The following is a 20205-nucleotide window of genomic DNA, read 5'->3' as shown; positions in this document are numbered from 1 at the left end:
GTCCAGTCTAATACAGGCAAGTTATCAAAGGCTCTAAGGGAGATTATTTCATAGTAAACGATTGATTTAGTAGGTCCTGATATATTTCTCGGCCTCTTCAAAGGTCCGAGGTCCGAGAAAAGCATTTTTTGCTGTCTTTGCAGCTGTGTCTATTCGAAATATCTATTTAAAGTTTCCCAATCGGCAATCAACTTGGTTTTACTCCGTACTGTCTCTGCTCCTAGACCAAATTAAAAGAAGGACGTTATCTAAAAGATATAATAATTCTTTCTTAATCTTTTCTATTATGTACAACCGTAACCGTTGGTTATATATAGATTTGTACAATCTGCATTGGGCCAAAATCGAACTATGAAATGTCCTAGAACCCCCGGCTAATAGCACACGAGGCCAAATGAACGAAAACGCAGCCACTGCCCTCGGTTCAGAGCCTATTGGAGTTGCTACGCCTTTCGTGATATAGGCATGCAACCGGCACAACTCTATCCTAAAGGCGGTCAGAATCGGCCTGGAGCCAGCTAATGACCAACCTGTCTAGCGTAGGAACTAAGGCAGGCCCCTTTCCCTATCCTCGACTCGGCTTTTACTTGAATTTTACGCTCGTAGGGATCGGCAAAAATCCAGAATTGCCGATATTTCGCAACTGAGTAAAGTTCACAAATCAATCTTCCGTAGCAATAAAAAATAGGGATGAAGCGCATAAAAAATGAATAGATACATACAGTGATTACTTGAAGCACATGGTGAGGGCTGGTGGGCGTGGTTTAGGTGGGCTTGTGAGTACTCAGACTAAAGCGGCATCGGAGATTCATTTGCTCCCTATGCTGACTTGCTTCGGGGTAGTACTACTGCTACCAAAAGTGTCTACAGCTTTTGGCGTGGACTTTTCATATCATAACAGCTGCGTCCTTCATGCTCTTATATCAACTATATTGACACCCTGCGGATCCTTTTGTACCAGTATTCGGCAGTTGAATCCCTGCTTCACATTTTATGTAGAATGCTCCACGCAGGAGGGACATAAATTTACATTCTGCCGCCGATACTTTTCCTTCTTGGTAGCGGTAACGTCCTCATGCTGCTTTATCCGGAGGACTTGGAGGAATTCAATGGACCGTGACATTTTTCCACAATCACTTCGATTCCACTGGTGACATGTGTCTGCCCACTCATGGAGTGGTGGACGTTGATTAAGTAGCTCTGGATTTTGGACAGATCAAGGACAAATCAAGGTTTTCAGTTTTATCGATCACTGCATTCTCCCTACATGCAATGATGGCAGAATATCGATAGTGTCGAGTGGTGGGTCTATCTAGGAAGCATTATCTCTGCGGACGGCGGCACCACGTGTTGTCGTCTAATGAATTAACAGCGCTGAATCCGCTTTCGCTTTCTTTCTTGTTAAGGGATTGCGAGAGTTCTGAAGTGTGCATCTGAGATCGGAGCAATTGGGGAGAAACTTTTCCCGCTTTCTGGCCTGCGGATCAATCTTTTTGGTTTAAGCACTCAAGTTTTTACAAAAAGTCTCCTGATGATTTCGTCACTCTCGTTGTTTCACCCAAAATTTGGATCTAGCATCGGACTGAATGAAAACCACATACATATGTAATCATAGCCGCGATATCCGTTGCACCGGGCGGTTTCCACGGCTTTTTGGTAGGATATCGCTTAATTTCTTACCTACCGATACACACATATCCAGTAGTTCCCGGCTGTACGCTCCGCTTGGCTAATATTTTTTCAGAGGAAACGCAGTGGTATCTAGCTACAGTTGATAGTTGATTGATTGTTGAATGACTTCTTCAATCCTTGCATCAGCATAATTTTTTGAGAATGTAGGATGGAATGCAACCGCAAAATGAACCGAGTAGATTCTCAGGCGATAATTTAGCTGATGGCCGCTGCTGAAGACAGGAGAGTTGGTTGCTTCAGCCATGGTTAGGGTCGTACGAAGTGTGGTGCACTATTTAATCCTGAGGAAATTACTTCCACGAAAAAGACAAGTTAAAGTAATTAAGACAATAATCATTGACGCCACAATCCAATTGATTTGGGCCTCGAAGTGCATTAGAGCACTTCATTGAAGGGAGGGAGGATTTGAACGGTGACATTCCGCTGTGGCAGCTTAGTGCTCCAAGATAGATTTCCATTTTCTCGTCGTGGGTAAACGTGTGTCAAAGTCATTAGAATCGCCACAATATTAATGGGTGCAGATATTCGCCGACATTTTTTCTACCCTGTCAAACTTCAAAATGGGAGTCAATTAAAACTGTTTTTGTGGAATTATTAAAATCGAGGTACCAGTTGGCCTTGTATAAAATGTGGAACAAGCAGATCCTTCAAAAAGGTTCTTTTCTTGTAACAATTCTAAATTGTTCTTGCCAGGAGTTTTCACATCATAAATATAAGGCGTTTGTTTTTATTGAAAATAGCGCCCAACGTGGGTTACAGGCAATGGACAATTCACCTCGAATTTTTTCTGGTATTACAGAAGTCTCAATGGCCGTACTCTAAATTCAAGGACCCTTTAAGCATGTGTCCATGTTTTTATAGTATTGTAGCTTCGTCGAAAACTGGTAGACATTTGACAGCGTTGTGACGTGTGCGGGACAGTTGGTACCTGAAGACAGGTTTTGGTAGCGAAAGTAGTTCTTTGAAAGCAAGCTTCCATGGAGTTCACACATCTTTGGTTATTCGCGTTGTAATGAGTTGTGCTTTTCTTCAGTAAAGGGCTGTTTTCTGAAATAGATGTTGGGTGGACTTTGCTTCTTATACATAGTATGGATGAAGAAATGCACGATTGGGTGCTCTTTCATTAAATTAACGAATGTCCCTTCACTCACATTACATGCGCACAATGAGCTTATACTGCCACACAAGAAGGTCTCTGAGCTCAAATTGAAAATTACACATCATTTTGCCATCATCACAAAACTGTACTCATAACCATTCCAATTACGACTAACGACATTAATTCAGTGAAAATCACATGCAGAATCTGTAATGGGCATAATTTGAATCTTACTTCGAAATTCATGAATAGATTTGATGCTGTCATTTTGTCGGTAAATGCGACAGAATTATGCTGAAATTGTTGACTATTCAACTGTGGGACAAGCATAGATTAATTTGTCTACCTCATGGGTTAGATTTATAGTGCTCGTAGATACAGTGTGAGGGCTCCTGAGAATTCCGTATTTCTGGCACGTCGTAATGTTTACACGTTGTAGTTCAACGGACATTAGATTAATTCTTCTGAGTGATCAATGTGAACGGTTTGTACCCAGAGTGGGTTTGATCCATTAGGGGCAGCTACAGAACATTGGACTTGTTTGGAAGGTTAGACTTACATATTTGCCTTTTATACGTTCATATCCTTATTTTACCGGAGCAAAAGGACCCAAACGGTTCATTACCTCCAATGGCTTACACAATTCTTCTCTCCGTCATATGTAAAGTGAATGCATTTGTCTTCATAAAAATTCTATAAGGTTCTTCTTTGAAGATATGGTATTTGCGTGCATTTGTTCCATTTTTCTTCTGATCAGTTAATTCCTGGGAAATTTCCTCCTTTGTTGAATTTTGTTTTTTTAGGGTATTGTGTACTTTCCACGAATCGATTATCATGCGATCTGGGAGGTTACTCCATTTTCTTATATTTATTTATTTGATAGTTTAGTATTTATTCCTTCCTCCTGCGTTAAATCCGTTTGTTATGTGTAGAAAGGGGATTTTTATCTTTATAGTTTTTAACCTTACAATCGTCTTAAATAAAATATATTTTTTTCCTGTGTATTTTCTCCAGTCGTTTCATATGGTCGGGACCCTCGTTTTGGCTTAGAATTATAATAAAACAAGTCGGGAAACCGGAAGCTGGACGCTTCAGGTACGAAAGGTTTTGTGTATTTCTTAGTACGTAGCTCGTAATATATCCAAATATTATGTGAGAGTATCCACTTTCGGGTGATATTAACATTCATAGTCTTCAATTTTCAAAGAAGCAACAAATTTGAGGTATTATAACTTTGTTAGTAATAGTGAGATTTCCAGCAAACTTGGTAAGATCATGCTTTATATTATAGCCTATATCACTGCAAAATTTCATGGTACTAGGATAAACTTAAGGGGGGTTTCCAACCAATTACAAAAAATTGTAGTAATATACTATTATTAACTTTATTTGTACAGATATCAGTATGGAAGGTATTTCGGGGCCCAGGCACCATATAGTGGTAGCCTCCTGATTTTTTTCAGATTTTTCGGTTTGGTAGTTTCTGAGAATGGCCCCCTTAAAGAAGTGATCACTTTCAACCCCCTGCGCTCCCCATCCTTCCAACGAATGTCAAAACTAAGATCGGCTTTGAAAAGTACTAATCGAGACCTTTAATTTGATACCCCACATGACTATATTTGATGAAAAGAAATTTTACACCCCCCTTTTGCATGTATGGGGACCACTCCTTAAATTCGAGGTAAAAGAACGTAATTCACTGTATGCGTGAGCGTTCACAGTTCCCACCTTTCTACCCAATTTGGTGTCAATCGCTATAACCGTTTCCGAGAAAAATGCGTGTGACGGACAGACAGACAGACAGTAAACCGATTTTAATAAGGTTTTGTGTTTATACAAAACCTTAAAAACCGATGAACCTCTCACCATTTGGCCGCTTTCAATCTTATGCCAGGTCCACACACTTGGCACTTGGCGCAAACTACAAACCTCTACAAACGATTTTGAGGGATTGAACATCGCCATTCACATGCTTGCAAGTGCGCTAGTATGTTCTGAACAGGCAGGCATAATGGACTACTAAGGCCGACTCCATGCATCGGCGAACGTGTCGATGCATTGCAAGCGCTTGTGGCAAAATTTCTTTGATTTGTGCGAAAAAAACGACATTTGATCGGATCGGCTGCAGTCGCTTGCAAACTTACACAAATCAAAAACTCTATACATACGTTTGAATTTCTGGTGGCTTATTGAGGTTTTGCAAGCATGGGGACCCGGGATAAGGATGGGAAATATAAAGTAATTTTCCTCAAATAAAGTGAGTTGATTGAATTTCCTGCAGTTTTCCATGGCTGTAAAGTTATTCCTTGAAAGTAGTTATGGTAGAATTTCTTTTAAGGATAATGCTAGGAATAAAGAGTCAAACCTTTATATTAGTCTCCATTTTCCGTTTTCTGTCTTACGTTAATTACAGCAACTCGAAAACCAGATGTCAGCTAGGAACCAAACAAAATATTATGTTTCAGTGGTGATTCTCTTTCGTTTTCTTCTATATTTAAATTTTGCGATTGTACACCGCAGAACGCACTTTACCCACTAATCGTATCTAATGTGGTTATGGCAAACTTCCCATAAGTGACGAACTAGATCCGAAGTCACCTTTCGGTTCGTTGAGAGGTTCTCTAAATGCTTGATTGCTTTTACTATTTTTTGGTTCCATGTTGCTTTGCAACCTACGATAGAATTACCCGCTACTAGGATTTGAAATATCTATCGGTGATGATGATTGGAAGCTACTTTGCCTTTGGCGCCTTTAATCAAGGGTTGCTGCTCAAAAAAGGTAAGGAAATTGCATGATGATCAAGTCACTAAAAAGTTAAAAGAAGTCAAGTTCTTTGAAATAAGGAAGGAGCCTACCCCTGAATCAATCGGAAAATCCAAAAAGATCCTCAACGATTGTAAATTATTGAGCAAATCTTGGATCTAAGAACACTGAATTCTGCCGTACCTAGAAATCACAAAGAAGGCGAAGAATTTAGGGAAATTATAGCACCAAGCAACTCATAAGATCGCGAAGTAATTCTTGGTCAAGGTTAAAAGGGTCAGCCTACAAATAGGTAAGAGATTCGCCAAGAAGGAGGAATACGTGACAATAGAAAAATGATAAAAGCTCTTTTCCCGACCATTCCAGTAAGAGAGGCGCTAGGGCTAAAGAATGGCTCAACACATACGAAATTACAAACCGAGTGGATGAGAAAGATAAAATCGTATGAGAAACGAGCAGCAACATGCAAGAACGAAGTTAGCTTCAAGTTTGAGGGGAAATTTTATAAGTCGACATCCAAAGAAGGGAAAAAATGGGAATCATTTAAAAATTTTCTCGAGTTCCTGCCATGTAAGCATAATTTAACGTTCCTCTTCTGAAATTGATGCAAGCTTTACCGGATAACTATTATCTCCTGAACGGGATATAGTGCATCAACCGCACATACGCGTCATTCCCGACAAACATAGACTCCTGCTGTTCTGCAGAACCCCTTGTCACCCCTTTTTGAAGTGTTATCGGCACCTGGCCCATATGCTGTTGTAGTTCTTTATTAAAAATTTATTCTATCTTGCCGGTCAAAGGGGGGCCAAAGGGGGTCCTAGGGCGAAACGTGGATTGGTACTCACGACGGAGCATAAACTCTGGGAAACGCTTGCTTAACCAACACCAACCGCTTTACTACCAAACCCTACCTCCACCTCCACGTTGTGACCGCTGGGAGCTCTTTCTTAAGGAAAAGCTGAAGACGGAGAAGAATGAAGGCGACTCTCCGACGCCTAAAAACGGGACAAATTGTACCAACTGGTCCTCCAGGTTGGGGGTTGGGTAGGTCTAACAACCCTACACGGAAAACCAACCATCGAACAGGATGGACTTTACAGCGACGAACCCGGCAACGACAACGGAATAACGATTTGCGCATTATTTCATGGAACGTGCGCTTCCTGTACAGAGATGGAGCTGCAAAGCAACTAGCCGATACTCTGTCCCAATATAGGGTTGATATAACAGCGTTGCAGGAAATGCGTTGGACAGGGATCGGTTTCCTGGAGAAGAGTCGCTACACCATATATTATGGTGGCCATCCAGTAAACCACGTGTTCGGAGTAGGTTTGTTAGCTAGCCAAAAAAGGAAACCTGCTGTTATCGGCATTGAAAACATAAGCGAACGGCTACGCACTCCGCGCTTGCGAGGCAAATACAAAAATATAAGCCTCATAAACGTTCACGCCCCTACAGAGGAGACTGCAGAGTCGGAAAACGTTACCTTCTACGAGGCAGTTGAGCGGATCCTCGAAGCCTGTCCCAAGTATGATATCAAAATCATTCTTGGAGATTTCAGCAGTCAAGTAGGGACGAAGCCCGTGCTTAGGCGATACGTTGGCTCTTATAGCTTACATGGGGATACTAATGATAACGGACTGCAGATTATTCAGTAAACAGTATCGGACGAAATGGTTGTTGGAAGTACCTGGTTTGCGCGGAAAGCGGTTCACAAACATACGTGGGCCTCTCCAGATGGGACCACTTTCAACCAAATTGACCACGTTTTGATCGAACGCCCCCACCTCTCAGCCTTGATAGACTCGGAATACTATCTCGTTGGCATGGTGCTCCAAGCTCGAATTACAGCACCGCAAGGATTGTTCCCCTCTGATAATCAGGTGATAGTGAATACTGAAGCCATGTACACAGCCCTCCGCAACATTAATAAGCGGCAAATGGATGCCGCAATAACCGCAGCTAACAGATGTCCTAGAGATGAAGGATCAACAAATGATTTTCACAACCACTTGAAGAACGTTATTATTGATATGACCACAAACATACTTGGCCTCAACCACAAGAAAAGTCGGAACGGCTGGTTTGACAATGAATGTAAGCTAGCAATTTAACGGAAGAATGCTCCATACCGAGTAATGTTGCATTCTCAAGAAACGCGGGCACGCGCAGAGACCTACCAAGAACTGCGTGGAGCGGAGAAGCGACTTCACAGATGGAAGAAGGAAGCCTGGGAGAACCAACAAGTCTGTGGACTAGAAAAGCACAGGGAGCAACCGCACCAGGCGCGGAAGTTTTACCAACAAGTGGTAAATGGATGAGTATGAGTAAATGATGGGTTAAGTATTTTGATGAACTGCTCAACAACCAAAATATCGTCGAGTTGGAGGTCCCGCCAACTGAGAACGACGGACAAATGCTGCCACCACGAAGCATGGAAGAAACAGTCCGTGCAATCCACCGGCTTAAAAAGCATAAGTCGCCAGGAGCCAATGGAATTACAGCCAAATAGATTAAATCTGGAGGCGACAAATTAAACCAAGTGGTTCATCAACTAATGCTCAAAGTGTGGGACAGCGAATCAATGCCTGACGACTGGCAACGAGGCATTATCTGTCCCATACATGAGAAGGAGGATATCACGCAGGGCAGCAATTATAGAGGTATCACGTTGTAGAGTACCTTCTATAAGATATATCTTGCTAGGTCGGATAGCCCCATGCGCCCAGAATATCATTGGTCCATACCAAAGAGGCTTCACTCCAGGCAAATCAACAACAGTTCAGATTTTTTCTGTGCAGTAAGCGATGGAAAAACTGTTAGAATATGGACATCAGTTGCACCATTTTTTCATCGACTTTAAAGCCGCCTATGAGAGCAGTGCCAGGGTCAAACTGTACACGGCCATGAAAAAATTCGGTATCCCAACGAAAATGATAAGACTGACTAGGTTGATCCTGACCAATGTGCGAGGTAAGATAAAAGCAGCAGGATCACACTCAAGACCATTCGACATCAACAACGGTCTACGACAAGGGGATGCCCTATCATGCGTCCTCTTTAACCTGGCCCTGGAGAAAATGATTTGCGATGCAGATGTGAATATTAGGGGGACCATCCTCTTCAAGTCTACTGAACTACTGGTCTACTCTGACGATATTGACATTACGGGAAGAACAAACTGCCTTCATCCAGATCGAACAGGCGGCTATCAGTGCGAGATCTCGAGCTGGACATTACTGAAGAAAAGATGGTGGCAACGTCAGCACTAAGAACCAAACAACGAACAACATCGAATCGCACTGGTCAAACGAAAACAATAAAGATAGGAGACTACAGCTTTGAGACCGTTAACAGCTATGACGATGAAATCCGCGCACGGTTGTTGTCAGCTAACAGAGCCTATTTCAGTTTACAAAAACTGTTCCGCTCGAAACGTCTCACCATAGGGTTAAAGCTCTTACTGTAGAAGACTACGATCTTGCCAGTCCTTATGTATTCCGAGGAGACCTGAGTTTTTAGCAAAAAAAAATTGCAAACTCTTCGTGGCGTTCGAAAGAAGAATCCTCCGAAGAATTTTTGGCCCCCTACATGAGGATGGACGATTCCGTAGCCTACACAATGACGAAATCTATGAGCGATACAACGACCGTCTGGTTGTGGATAAAATTCGGCTGAATAGGTTACGGTGGGCGGGACACTTAATCCGTATGGATGAGGATGATCCGGCCCGGAAAATCTATAAGGGGAATATCTATGGTAGAAAGAGCAGACGAGGCAGACCGTGCCTGAGATGGAGCGATGGTGTAGGTCAGGATGCCAGATAGTTTTTAGGGATACCGAATTTGTGGACCTCGGCGCACAACCGGGAAGTCTGGAGTTTCTTATTAAGGCAGGCCTAGATCGGTTGCTGCGCCGTTGATAATGATGATGATGCACTTTTTGGACGCAACATTTTCTATGAAGTGTCACTTTTCCAACGGACAGCATTGCCGTAGAAAATACAGTTCAATTCTATCTTTCCACAAAATACAACATTACTTTTTCACCGTCCTGATATTTTCTTTTTAAGGATTCGTGTAAAGCAAACTCTTCTTAAAATTGGCTTAAAGTCCGCCTTTCTGTCTAGCGCAAGGACTTTTTTCATGGAATGTTTTTATTTGTTTTGTTATTTGTTATATTGTGTCTTCTTGGCTTGTTTGCTCTGAAGCGCGTATGTAGAACTCGTTTTTCACGTTGAGTACTTCTTTGCATTCCCCAGAGAACTTGTTATATGACTTGCGCCCCATGTCAATCCAATAGCTTTTTCCAGTGCATATACCGATACAGAAGACACAGGGAAAACAGTTGAATTGCGGAAGGCAGTCGATCCTATGTTTCGCCAGGTAGAAAAAAGAGGACAGGAAGCCAAGATGGAGTGAAAAAGGAAAGTGTTATTATGGTTGAGATGGCTGAGGTTAGGTAGATAGTCGGTAAAGCTGTCAAAATTTGGCATAAGGGCGAGATGTTGCTGGCGTCATACATGAAATGACTGACGAGGTCAGCTTAAAGAAGAGCGATTTGCTGACGAGGATGGGTGAGAAAAATGCAACGGTGAAAGGCAAGAGTGAAGGTTTAGTGGTCGCCGAAAGTGACAATATTGCCCTTACTGTGGCTGCTCTGGTCGTGATCAGTGTAGAAAGAGCGGCATTATGCGCAATGTCTCATGGATGATTCCGAAGCCGACCGAAGCACAGTTAGGTGTGGTTATTAACCGAAGTAAGTAGGCTAGATCCGAAGAAGTTTGTGCAGGTGGTTTCCTCTTCGATTGGCCGTTGAAATGCACAGAAAGGAGGTGTTTCCCCGAGCACGGATTGGAAGAGGCTGTAAGCTAAAAGTTTGGGCCTACTGATATTCTATACGATGTGGACTGCTGCATTAGCGCGGACAATTTAATACAGCGAATTCATCTGAACTGTCTCGCCGTCGGTATGTCTTTAAAGACCTTGATGGAGCAAGCTAAAGTCGTTTGTTTCCCTATTCGGTTGAGTTCTAAGGCGGTTAGTAACGTTATATTAATATAAACACCTACGGTGGTTGGTAGGTTAACTTCCGTAGGGCGAGTCTTTGTTAAGCAAGTTAGCCATAAGAGTAATTTACGTAATATGTTCCTCAGAAGTTTTAGGTGCTTGTTCCTGAGTTGGCCAACTGCAGGGTAATGGGCTAAGTATGCATTCGTAGAATGACTATACGGCCTCATTCTATAGTAAATGGGTACCTTACCGGAACTGTTCATTCCGGGCTCATATTGCTACATCTGGAATTCATTAAATCAATTGTGTGATACACGATCTCGGTCAGTAACAGTACAACATTAGCTTCGTGGTGTTGCAATGACTGCTTCAGGAGCCTACTTGTTGAGACAGCCTCTATTTTAAATCCTTTAAGCGCATTACTAATCCTAGGCCACAACGAGGTGTATGTAATGCTTGATCTCACTGTTGTCTTATGTTTGGTGCTAGGAAATGACGTCAATTGTTTCCTGTTATAGATGGCCTGTTTCTTCCTTATTATAGCGTCTATAATGTCGGTGCTATAACCGTTCTTTCCCGCGGTGTCTTTTATATAAACCAGTTCTTTAATATATCTCGACCTGGTTAGGGGGATGTTTTAGCATTCTATGTACCATGTTGTGGAAGACCGCGAATTTGTGCTGGTATGAATGGAAAGAGCTGCTAGGAATGACTCGTTGGGTGGTTGTGGGCTTTCTGAATACATCGAACTCGAGGTCTTCCCCGTTTCTAATGATTTTGATGTCCAGGAATGGTATTTCCCCCATTTGTTCAGTCTTTATAGTGAAATTAATATTTTTATGGAGCTGGTTGATTTTTTCTAGCAATCCATTCAACATTGATTTGCCCACGATGGCTAGTACATCATCAACATATCTTACCCAGAAAGTGGGCATTATCCCAGGCTGTTCCATTAGTTCTTCTAGACCTGCCATAAACATTTCGCTTAGTAGAAGGAAAAGTGGGTTACCCATTGTCGTACCTGCGGTCATTCCGGAAAGTGAAATAGTTTTCATTCATACCTATAGAAGCTAGCTTTGTATATTGGCGATTCTCCCTCTTTCCCTTGGTTGAGGTGCGGTGTTTGTTGAGCTACGTTTCGAAGTTGTGTAGGGCCTGTTTGACGATTATACTCGGAAACAGTGCTTTCATATCAAACAAAACTAGGATTTCATGTTGCCTGATTGTGGTATCCTTCAGCTTCTCCACCACCTGGAAGTTGTTTTTTACGGAATATTTGCTACGATAGTCACTGCAATATTGTAGGTAGGGGAATTAGTGTCCGCGATAATTTCTCGTGTTTCGTTCCCATTTTTATGCATCTTGGGTTGTATTCTAAACCTAGGCAAAGAGGGATCAGGCATACATAATGCGGCTAAGTTCTTAACAAGGTCAACACATTCCCTTAGTGTTTTCTTTTTTGATTGACTCTTTTAGGGGATTTGTTCTTAGTTTGAAGAAGTTGCCGTTATTTAGTTTCTGAAGTACCAAGTCTTCGTAGGTCGTTCGGCCTAGTATTACCAGTTTGTTACCTTTATCTGCTTTTAGGTAAAAAACTGGTTTCTTGTTTAGTTTTTTAATGATCCGCTCTTCCTTCATCTTCCTTTTCCAGAAACCTAATAGCTGCCTCGACGTATCGTAATCGTATCTTCGACGTTCATCTTCAAGTCCGGTGTCGCGTAGTTCAAGCCTTTATTCAGTACCATCAATTCGTCATCCGTAAAAACTTCCGACGATTTGTTAACTACAAAGTCTGCTATGTATTGTGGTGACTTATTTTCTATCCTATGTGCTCCGGTCGCGTTACTCAGGGACATTCGTTTATGGGAAAGTATCTTCTTCTTTCGATCTTGCTTGCATTCGTATGCTCGGTGAAGTTTGAGAAGTGTGGGGTCTATTGGAATATGTTGCGCTGACATCTCATGCGTTAGTTTTAGATGCGTATGGTATGCCAAGAGAGTGATCCTATTCAATTTTGAGAACTTTGATTTAATGCTCTCTTTGATGAGGGTTCTTTCGAGTGTTCTGGTATGTTTGTCGGTACCTCTGTTAGGGAGTCCTGTCTTGATGGAAACTTGGTGTGATTTCGATACTACCCTGTGGTTTAGGCAGAGCTGTAGGAATTTAATATCCTGGCTCAAGCGAGTTGCTTTTTGTACTTAAGTAAGGTGTTGAAAGTGGAACCTGACTTGGATGTCAAAACCTTTCCTTTTAATGGTTTTCTTTTAAACGGAACTATAGTAAACTAAGGAACTATTTTTATAAAACTTTTGCAGGCATTTTTGTTGCAAGTACATTTTACAAGTAGATTTAAACTATCTAATTTTTGGTATCAGAAGTGTTACCTGTACTAGGGGATAAATAGTGGTGCTTAAATAAGCAAGAACATGGAAATGGGAATTCTTTACGTTCAGGTATACTAATGTTCTTAGAGCATTTGATCAAACATCTTTTTGATATATTTTTATTCAGCGATGCAATGATGAAATATTTAACTCTTTCTCTAAACACCAGAACTTTGTTGGGCGGAAGAAATTAATATGCAAATGAAGAGGAGCGTCTAATGGGAGTTGTGTTCTATCCACACCATTTTAATTTGTGTACACACGTGCTTCATGTTTCAACATTTCTAAACATTCTTTGTGTAAATGGTCCACATAGTCCCTTACAAGTGGTGCTAACGACATTTTTGTATTCCAACGGTTATAACTAACTCAATTTATGAGTCCCAAACGCACTGCACCTAACAGAAGTCGTGACAATGCATTTCCTTTGCATTCAAATTACTAATTTGAGAGAAAAAGATTAAAAAACGAAACCATTACAAATAACTACAATTCACTATCGTGGGAGTTTGATATACGGAGGACAGTAGCGTAGAATATTTAATTGAAAAGTGTAGCAACAAAATGACACGAAGAGGTCCCATCATTATTTCTTCATTCAACAATGCGCAATGCAATTGTCCACTTTGTACATGACTTGTATGTTCAATTTGGCCGGAGAAAGGGTAGTTTAGGGTTCATTGTTGGCTCAGCGGGGACAGAATTGGATTATTATTGCTCTGGAATAAGAATGAGACTTGGGTTCTATGCGGTTGGACGAGTGAATGCTTTGGTTTTTATAATGGATCCACTCTTGTTTGGGACGTCTTCGGAGCAATAAAAATTAGAAGTATGTGCTCGCTTTGGACGGTGAGTTTGCCTGAGGGAACTGAGTACTTCGCGGTGGATGGTCAGTTTCCTGACGAATGGTCATCGCCCGGAGGCCTTTAATTTATTTGAAAAGTAGAAATATGTAGTTGCCTTTCCTCGTAAGATACATCATTTTCTGCAGAAAGAGTACGTAGTATTGCAACTCGAAGCGACTGGCGAAATATCATAAAATAATAAAATAGAAAGCTAAACATAAAATTTTCTTTCAGATCATCTATTCTACTATCCTGCAGGAAAGTCCAGGATGTGAGACAATCGGACGGATCTTCAATATCGATAAACACATTCATACAGCCCCAGAAATTGCGTATCCCTCCCATATGTAACTTCATCCCGACAACTTATCACATACCCAGAATAGTACCGAAATCATCGAAAAAATGATTGTAAAAATGGAGCCGGACGAAATCATCGCACTGAGAGTTCAGTATCTCGTGGATACAGATCCTTTCAATTCATTATCTGTGTATCCAATACCAACACGCGCACCGACGTACTCCTTCCCTTGCACAATTCCATTAGGAACACAATTAGGAGCAATTTTACGTTTATTGGGAGCTCCTCAAAGGGTGAGCATAACAATTTGCCTTTCGCTGACAATTTTTTATAAATTATATTTTAATTATATTGTAAGGATAATTGATTTTTAACTGGAACGGTTCATGGAGTTATTATAACGATGGCAGAAGTGGGGATACAAGAGCTTTTTTGCTATTCGGTTCTTATCGAGAAAATACCAAAGAGTACAACTCGACTACGGAGGAAATTGGGGTGACCTAAGTACATGGCGTTTTCGTAAAATGGGAGTTTGATTGAATTACGTAATGCTTTGGAAAGGTGAATGCCGTCGGCATCGCGAAAACATGTGAGAAGCGTCAGGTGGTATCTGTTATGATTTCGCTTTTATATCATTTCGTCTAGATACCCGCGTCGATATTGCAACAACAAAAATTGATGGATGATGCCAAGATGGGTCTTTAAATCGGAAATTAAATTCCGTTTTTATGAGATAAATTTTGAGCAAAATAGAAAAGATGCAATGCTAGCGATAGAATTACAGCATTTTCAATGTTTCTGGGATGAGCAGTAAATTTTTAATTCCCCAGTTCGTAGGTGGCCACTGCGTCTTCCCAAAAAACAACCTTTAGTAAACAAGCTTGTTTGAAATCTAATTAAATGGGCTTTGTATTCTATAAATAAGTGCAACCTCCGCAATCTGATTTTTCAATTGAAATCTATCACTATCTGTAATTTCCGATTCATCAAAAGATTTCATTTTCCAAGGCTGGCACTAACCTTTTCCTTGTTCAGTTCTACACAAAATGCAAATGAATTTCGCTTGTGCCCCCTTTGTTAACAGTCGACAGCCGACCCCTTGTTTTGAAACCAAATTTTTACAGGATATTTACTTGAAATGTTTTAAGATGAATTTCAAATTGCCACAGTTTAAAGCAAAAAGTTACTAAACTCTTGGGGTTAGAGTAGAGAATCGCAGCAAGACGAAATGAAATATTCATTATGGCCGCCATAAAGTTTGATGAAGCTGAAGAGAAGAATTGTAGAGGAAAATAACAAAAGGAGCATTAAACATGACGTCATTACGTCTGCAAAAAGTCATTAAGTCTCGATTGTAAATAAAGGTGTGGAGGAGAGGTTTTACTGACGGAATGTTTTCGCTGCATAAATTGTATTATTGAATAGTCCAGAGGATCTGATTTATGACTAAGATTAAGATGTCAGGGTCCTTTTAATAGTTCCGAAATTGAGCAATTTTTGCTAGATAGGGACGTCACTTTCAGGCTTTCTTTATTGATATTTGATAGGGTTCGTTGTTTATTTGAGTGTGGAATAATTGGGGGACATTATTGCAATGTTTATGACCTTTAATTGGCTATGGAAAACACATTGACTTCTTGTCAAACCCCGCAGCAGCGTGGTGAAGTATGAAAAGTCGTAAGCGTATGAGTGTGCGCCTTGGGCCGGAGACGACTGAACCATCAAAGGGCTCCAAAGCAAATATTAAATATTATTTCACAGCATAGTAGACGCTGATCAGGACAGACGTTGGGCATGTATTCTCCCGAGGAAGAGTCTGCACGCTTTTCTGTGTCCGAACCTGAGTTCCAGTGACCTAGTCGTGGTCAAATTGGAGCAGGTGGGGGCAGAGAACATAAATATTTCCTGGGCTTATATGGTTCACGTTCGATCAGCTCCCCCAGAAAAACAGCAATATTTGACGAGCACCATGGCAACAAAGAAGGCCAACCTGTTGATAGGCTGCGAGGCCAATGCAAAGCATATACTTTGGGGTAGCTCGGAAATCATTATACTACAATCCTATGGGTGTGTAACAAGGGCAGTACACCGACTTGCCATTTCTCCAGCTTGGAAAACTGTGACGGTTGGAAGGAGGTCCTTGATATCACCCTACTAACCTACAATGAGATTCTTAGAGTGGGGAACTGGAGAGTGTCTGACCAGAGATCCCTCTTAGATTGCACATTTGGATACTTTTCAGTCTAGATATCGTGCCAGAGGTCTCCAAACCCTTTGGAGACCCCCAGGAGGACCAACTGGAGAAAGTTTGGTCAAGTAATTAAGAACAAATTCTTCGGTGCACAAATTGGCAAGATTGGCACGACAGACGAACAGGAGTCAAAGGGTGGGGTTTTGGAAAAGTCACTCGATATCGCCTTTTAAAGTCCCGTGCCCTGCTAAATACGGCAAGGAGACACTGCCACCGTGGTGGAAACAAGATCTCTCCAACTTCAAGAGGCGGGCCAAGAGGCGGTCTAGATTGGACTCTTGTAACTCAGTAATATTCAGCCATATTTTTCGCATTGGATTATATCCATACTAAGACCAGGATAATCCAGTCGGATCTGGGAGGCAACCACTTGACCAGAGCTGTGAACAGAGGCATGCCCCAGGGTAGCACCATCTCTCCGGTGCTCTGGTTAATAGTAATAATAATAATAATCGTTGGCACAACAATACATATTGGATCAGGGCCTTGAAATGTGTTAGAGCACTTCATTCAAGACCGTAACGGTACACTACAGTACACTGTAGGAGGCAATGTGGTCAGCATTGCGCTCGCAACTGGTTGATAGTGATGGACGAAATTTTACGAATATTAGTGGCGTATGCCGACGACTTGGTGACATTAGTGTCAGGAATGTTTCCGTGGATTATGAGCGATATCATGGAAGGAGCGTTGTGAAAGCTGTGCATGTGGACCGCAAGATACGGCATAAATCGAACTAAAACGGAAATGATGCTATTCACCACAAAGGCAAGGGTACCTGCATTCCGTCTACTAAGGCTGAATGACCAAAGACTGGTTTTTTCCTCCAATGCAAAGTATCTGGGTGTAATCCTGAACTTAATTGGAGATTAAAGCTAGACCTGAGGGTTAAAAAGCCGGTGTAGCCTTCTATGCCTTCAAGAAAACCTTCGCGAAGAAATGCAGTCTCCGACCGAGGATGATTCTCTGGATGTATACCGCCGTGGTGCGTCCAATACTAACTACGGCTCTACTGCATGGTATCAGGCTTTGAGCAAAAAGTCTGTTCTTTTTTTAGACCCTTGAAGTATAATACCTTCTCCCAAACTGCTGCATAAAGGAAGATGTAGCTCATCACCCCGGCAATCATTCTTGTCAGAGCCATATTAGCCGTAGATATATTCTCACAAGAATACTGTACATGTTCTTTAAAACTTAGCTGCAGGTCTGTCATCACTCCTGAGTGTTTGATGGCCATCTTGGAACACTTAATGACGACCCCTTGTAAAACCAATTGTTGCTAGTAACTTCTGTATTAAGCTCTACCTGGACGAATCGAAAGTATTTCATACGTCAAGAATCATCACCACGCAATATTTGCTAGTACTATCCTTTTCGTGAATCGTCTTCTTGGCCAACCCAGTAACCGATTTGATGGCATCAGCGGATCTGGCTTTACGAAACCCATGCCGCCAAGCTGAAAGCAGCTATATAAGTTGTCAACCGCGCCCATATCGCTGCTCCGCTGGACGTGTCTCTGATCCATACCGTGCAGTAGGCACTCGTGAAGTGCTCCGTCTCTGCACCTGGGCAAAGCGCTTACGATACACCACCTTGCCAAACGCATCAGCCCGTACCTCCGCGGCGTAGAGAAGAACGAATTGTGGTCAACTTCCTGATCGATGTGGGACGCAGGTTCGGAATTTTCTTTCTGGTCGAGATGACTATTTCAGCTTTTTCCAGTGCAAGGCTGAAATCATGAGCCGTCATCTATCAGCTTAGCCGTCGCATCAATATGGCAATTGCGTCTGTTCAACTGTGTGTCATCCACTACTCGTCAAGATCGGCGCCTGTGTGCCCTGGCACGATGAACCGATTCCTGGACTTCCCTAACAGCCTCCACCGTGAACCTTCCTACCTTGAACCCGAATTGATTTGGAGATCAGTCTCCCGGAGCACGGATCGCTTAAGCAAGTCTAGTCCTGGCGAACTTTTCGAGCACTTTGCTGGCCTCGCCAAGCATATACAGTGATCGATATACTCCCTTATTGATTAGCGTGAGCTTCGCTATTTTCCAGCCACAAGGAAAGGGCAACCTTTGAACACCATGAGCAGCAAATGTGGCCATTGGCGAAGGACCAGTTGTAAACTTTCGCCGGAGATCATCAGGGCCTGGCGCCTTCTTATTTTTCATAGTGAGAATTATCTTTTCGAGCTCTTTTATGGTGAAAAGGGGGTAATCATCGACAACTTCCGTACTGTTTATATCAACTTGTATAAGATATATATAATAGCGTCATATATTCTATACAATTCTATTCTTTACAATTTTAAAAAACTTCATACGTAGGAAACACGTCCAGAAAGTAAGTGCATTAGATTTGTGTAGATCTCAAAAAAATTTAATTGTGGCATTGGCGGTGTGAGGTCTGGCATGGATTATTCTGAATCACCCTTTTCAATTTTTCAGTATCTTACAGTATCTTGCTGCATTGATGGCCTCCACTTAGCCAGATATTCAATCAAAATTATTCCTTTATAGTTCAGAAACGCGAATGCCAAGATTTTTTGGCTGAAATTGTTGTTTTTTTCGTTGTTGTTGTCTTGAACTTTTTGTGATGACACTCTTGAGATTGGCTTTTGATTTCAGACGTTTAAGGCGTGTAGTGGGCAGCCCACCTTAAACAGTTTTAGCCCCATTAAAATTTTCAACTGGGATTTTTCCTTCAAAAAAAGGGCGGATAACAGTGTTGATTTCGTACTGGCCAGAGAATTGGATCGACATTTTTTGCAACCGATGATCATTGGTCATTGCAACGAGAAAAACCCCCAACGTAATCCGCAGGACGGCTTGACCTGTCAGCGTTCCTCGCCATCTCCTCGACAATATTGTCTGGAGAAAGATGCCTTGTGTTTAGGTAGAGCTACTGATGAATTTCATCTAACCTTCACCACACGAAAACACGGTTTGATGTGCATCGTCCACAACTCCATTGCAAAACACACAATCAGGAGATCATGCTTAAGACTAAAAACCTCCATGACAACTTACGAGCTGGGAGATAGTCAGTCTCACTATGTTTCCGATTTCACCACGCGCATAAGCATCCAATGAGCCGCGCAGCCTCTAGTCTCATTTTGTCAAGAGAGTTGCCAATCATCTAGTGACGTTGTCGTTCTTCACGAGCTACCATTTCCCTTAGCTGTTCTTCCTTGCGCCTGTGTATGGATTTACGCTCCTTAGCAAGAAAGGCAACGGAGACCTCTTCCGCGATTTACCATCACAGTCGGTTCAGAGGCAGTGGGGTACGCACTGGCCACCCGCAAAGGTCTGCGCCTTTCTACTTCCGTGAAATGCTAACAGTATACCTCCTTCGCAAGAGCGTCAGTACATACCTCTATGCTGTAGAGCAGGACAGATTGCGTTGAACTCATCAGAAGACGTCGTCTGTTAGGCGTAGGGCCCCCAATATTTGCTATTGGCCGACTTAAGGCTGAAACTCCAGCTGCAGCCTTATTTGTTATTGCTTTGAGTTGCTCGAAAAAGCTCATCTTTGGGCCAAGAATCATTCCAGGACACCATTGATTTTGACTTGTTTATCGATTAGCGGATCGATATGAGACGCAGCCAGGATTACCACTGTGATGTTTACCAGTGCAAGATGGAAACTATGAGCTGTCATCCATTCGCTTATGCGTTGCATCAATATGCCGAGCCTGCTTTAGGCCTGCTCGACACAGCGTCCAGCAACGGCGGCTGTTCCTCAGATAATCCTTTAATATCTCTAAGAGGTGGCTCCGCACATGGAAAGAATTGTTCAGTGTGCCTCGAACGTTTTTGCATCTTACGTAGTTAAAGGCATTTCTGACGTCAA

The 20205-nt window shown here is 42.1% G+C and overlaps 1 protein-coding gene across 7 annotated transcripts in view; it reads left to right on the top strand.

Annotated features, from left to right (window-relative positions):
- The window catches only part of LOC119650467 (FH1/FH2 domain-containing protein 3), a 412025-nt gene that overhangs the window by 217731 nt on the left and 174089 nt on the right, over positions 1-20205 (top strand). For 3 of the 7 annotated variants that reach the window (XM_038053340.1, XM_038053339.1, XM_038053338.1), the window contains exon 2: positions 14034-14393. The exons of the other annotated variants lie outside the window; for them this stretch is intronic. In XM_038053340.1, the coding sequence (XP_037909268.1) occupies positions 14205-14393 (189 nt within the window). In that variant the 5' untranslated portion in view covers positions 14034-14204. The remainder of the gene's footprint in view (positions 1-14033; positions 14394-20205) is intronic. 7 annotated transcript variants of the gene reach the window in all.

This window comes from Hermetia illucens, chromosome 2 (assembly GCF_905115235.1).
Source record: "Hermetia illucens chromosome 2, iHerIll2.2.curated.20191125, whole genome shotgun sequence".
Classification (NCBI taxonomy): domain Eukaryota; kingdom Metazoa; phylum Arthropoda; class Insecta; order Diptera; family Stratiomyidae; genus Hermetia; species Hermetia illucens.
This window is presented reverse-complemented; position numbering and strand designations above follow the sequence as displayed.